Source organism: Sorghum bicolor, chromosome 5, assembly GCF_000003195.3.
Source record: "Sorghum bicolor cultivar BTx623 chromosome 5, Sorghum_bicolor_NCBIv3, whole genome shotgun sequence".
Lineage (NCBI taxonomy): Eukaryota > Viridiplantae > Streptophyta > Magnoliopsida > Poales > Poaceae > Sorghum > Sorghum bicolor.
In genome coordinates, this window is record NC_012874.2 from 64,205,919 (window position 1) to 64,207,828 (window position 1,910).

The 1,910-nt window shown below is 49.6% G+C and overlaps 1 protein-coding gene across 1 annotated transcript; it reads left to right on the forward strand.

The window, feature by feature from the left end:
- LOC8071971 (non-specific lipid transfer protein GPI-anchored 2) lies at positions 213-1,074 on the forward strand. The gene is made up of 3 exons (XM_021462123.1): positions 213-571; positions 702-809; positions 944-1,074. The coding sequence occupies exons 1-3, from the start codon at positions 214-216 to the stop codon at positions 1,072-1,074; spliced, it is 597 nt and encodes a 198-aa protein (XP_021317798.1). The 5' UTR covers position 213.

Consider the following 1,910-nt stretch of genomic DNA (forward strand, 5'->3'; position numbering starts at 1 on the left):
CTTATCACATGTACCATATATATGATTCGCATTGATCCAAAAGAACCTCCCTTGTTGCAAGACTCCTCTTCCAAATCCCGACTATAAATACCTGTCGCAAAACATATATGCATACGATACGATACCTGTCGCAAAGCAAGCTAGCCTAGCCCTAGCCTCGCTCTGCCCCCTGATCTCCAAATCTCCATCCTCGTCGTCGTCCCATCCCACATCATGGCGTCGCCTCGCCAGCTCCCGCTGCGCCACCTCTTCCTCCTCCTCGTCGCGGCCGCCTCCGCCTTCCTCGCCACGGTAGTGATTCCCGCGGCGGCGGCCCAGGAGGGGTACAGCTGCCGGGACTCGCTGGCCGGGCTGAAGGAGTGCGAGAGCTTCATGTACGGCGGCGCGGCGGCGCCCTCGGCCGCGTGCTGCGCGGCGTACGAGGCCGCCTTCGACGCCGACCCCTTCTGCCTCTGCTACGTCGCCGACGGCACCTACGGCCGCGCCACCGGGTACGACGTCGACGTCGCCCACGGGCTCCAGATCCCCGCCCGCTGCGGCCAGGGCCAGCCGCCCGTCGAGCTCTGCAACAGTAAGTAGCTATCTAGCAGAGTACCTACGTACCTAGTTCTTCCATGGACGCAAACTGTACTCTTAATATTTTCTGATTATTTTGATGCGTATGTGTTCGATGGATCGGTTCTTTCTGTGTCTTCTTGCAGTGGAAGGGCTGGTGCTCCCTCCCTATACGCCGCAGGACACCACGCCGCCGGCTCAGCGTCCGGCCGCCGCCGACGCTCCGACGAATGCGCAGCCGCCTTCAGCTTCAGGTACGGACGTACGTACGGTTCATCAACAATCGTTAACGTTGCATTGAGCACGTATGGACAGAAGGTGTAGCTGCTCGGAACTGGTACTCTAAACTACTGATAGCGTTTTGTTTAATTTTGGGATTACCCCGCAGGGTCGTCGTTGTTGCCCGTAGCGCCGCCAACGTTCACTTCTCCACCGCCACCGTCCTCGGAAGCGCCAGATCTGCTGCCAGAGTTTGTCGTACTTTTAGCCGTCGCCATCGTCATGCTGAATTGCATCTAGATCCATCATCAAATCGATCGACGCTATTTAGATAGATTGATACTATTTATTATAATAGTGTTCCCATGTACCCAACAGATAGGATGATAAGGGAGGTTAATATTGTAGTAGTGAAACATGTTAATCATGTCTTAGGAACATCTTGTGGATTATATAACTGTTTTTGTACATACACAGTACAATATACATATATACAGCACTATGAGAGTTCAGTTTGATTGCGTTCATACTAAAGTGAATGCAGACTGCTAGCTCCTCAATTGTACCCAAAACACCAAACTGTACATAACTGCGTACTGACATTCAGCAATGTCTTTATGCCAGCAAACTTTCAGCAAATGAGAGAGGGCTGATCCGCAGATATGATCTCTTCTCTTCAAGATTTCGGGCACTCCACAGCAGCTCCGACTGAAAAAGCGTTAATCTGATACACAGCCTTGTTTAGTGCATCCAAAAAACAAAAACTTTTCAAGATTTCCCATCACGATGAAAATAAAAACTAATTGCACAGTTTACTTGTAAATCACGAGACGAATCTTTTAAATCTAGTTACTCCATGATTGGACAATATTTGTCAAATAAAAAAGAAAGTGCTACAGTGTCAAAATCTAAAAACTTTTTGGATCTATACAAGGCCTAAGAGTCCAAAAGCCATAGCTGCTTTTACTATAGTACAAACTTGAAAGCAACCTCCCCTTTGCTTTCAGCTGCTTTTGGAGCCAAAAATTATCCACCTGTCACTGGTTATGGAAACGTACCGATTCATTTTCTTCTTCTTCTATCCTCATCTGTCGCGAAGAAAGCAGAGGTCGCGGGGTTTGCACGTGGCAAGGAGA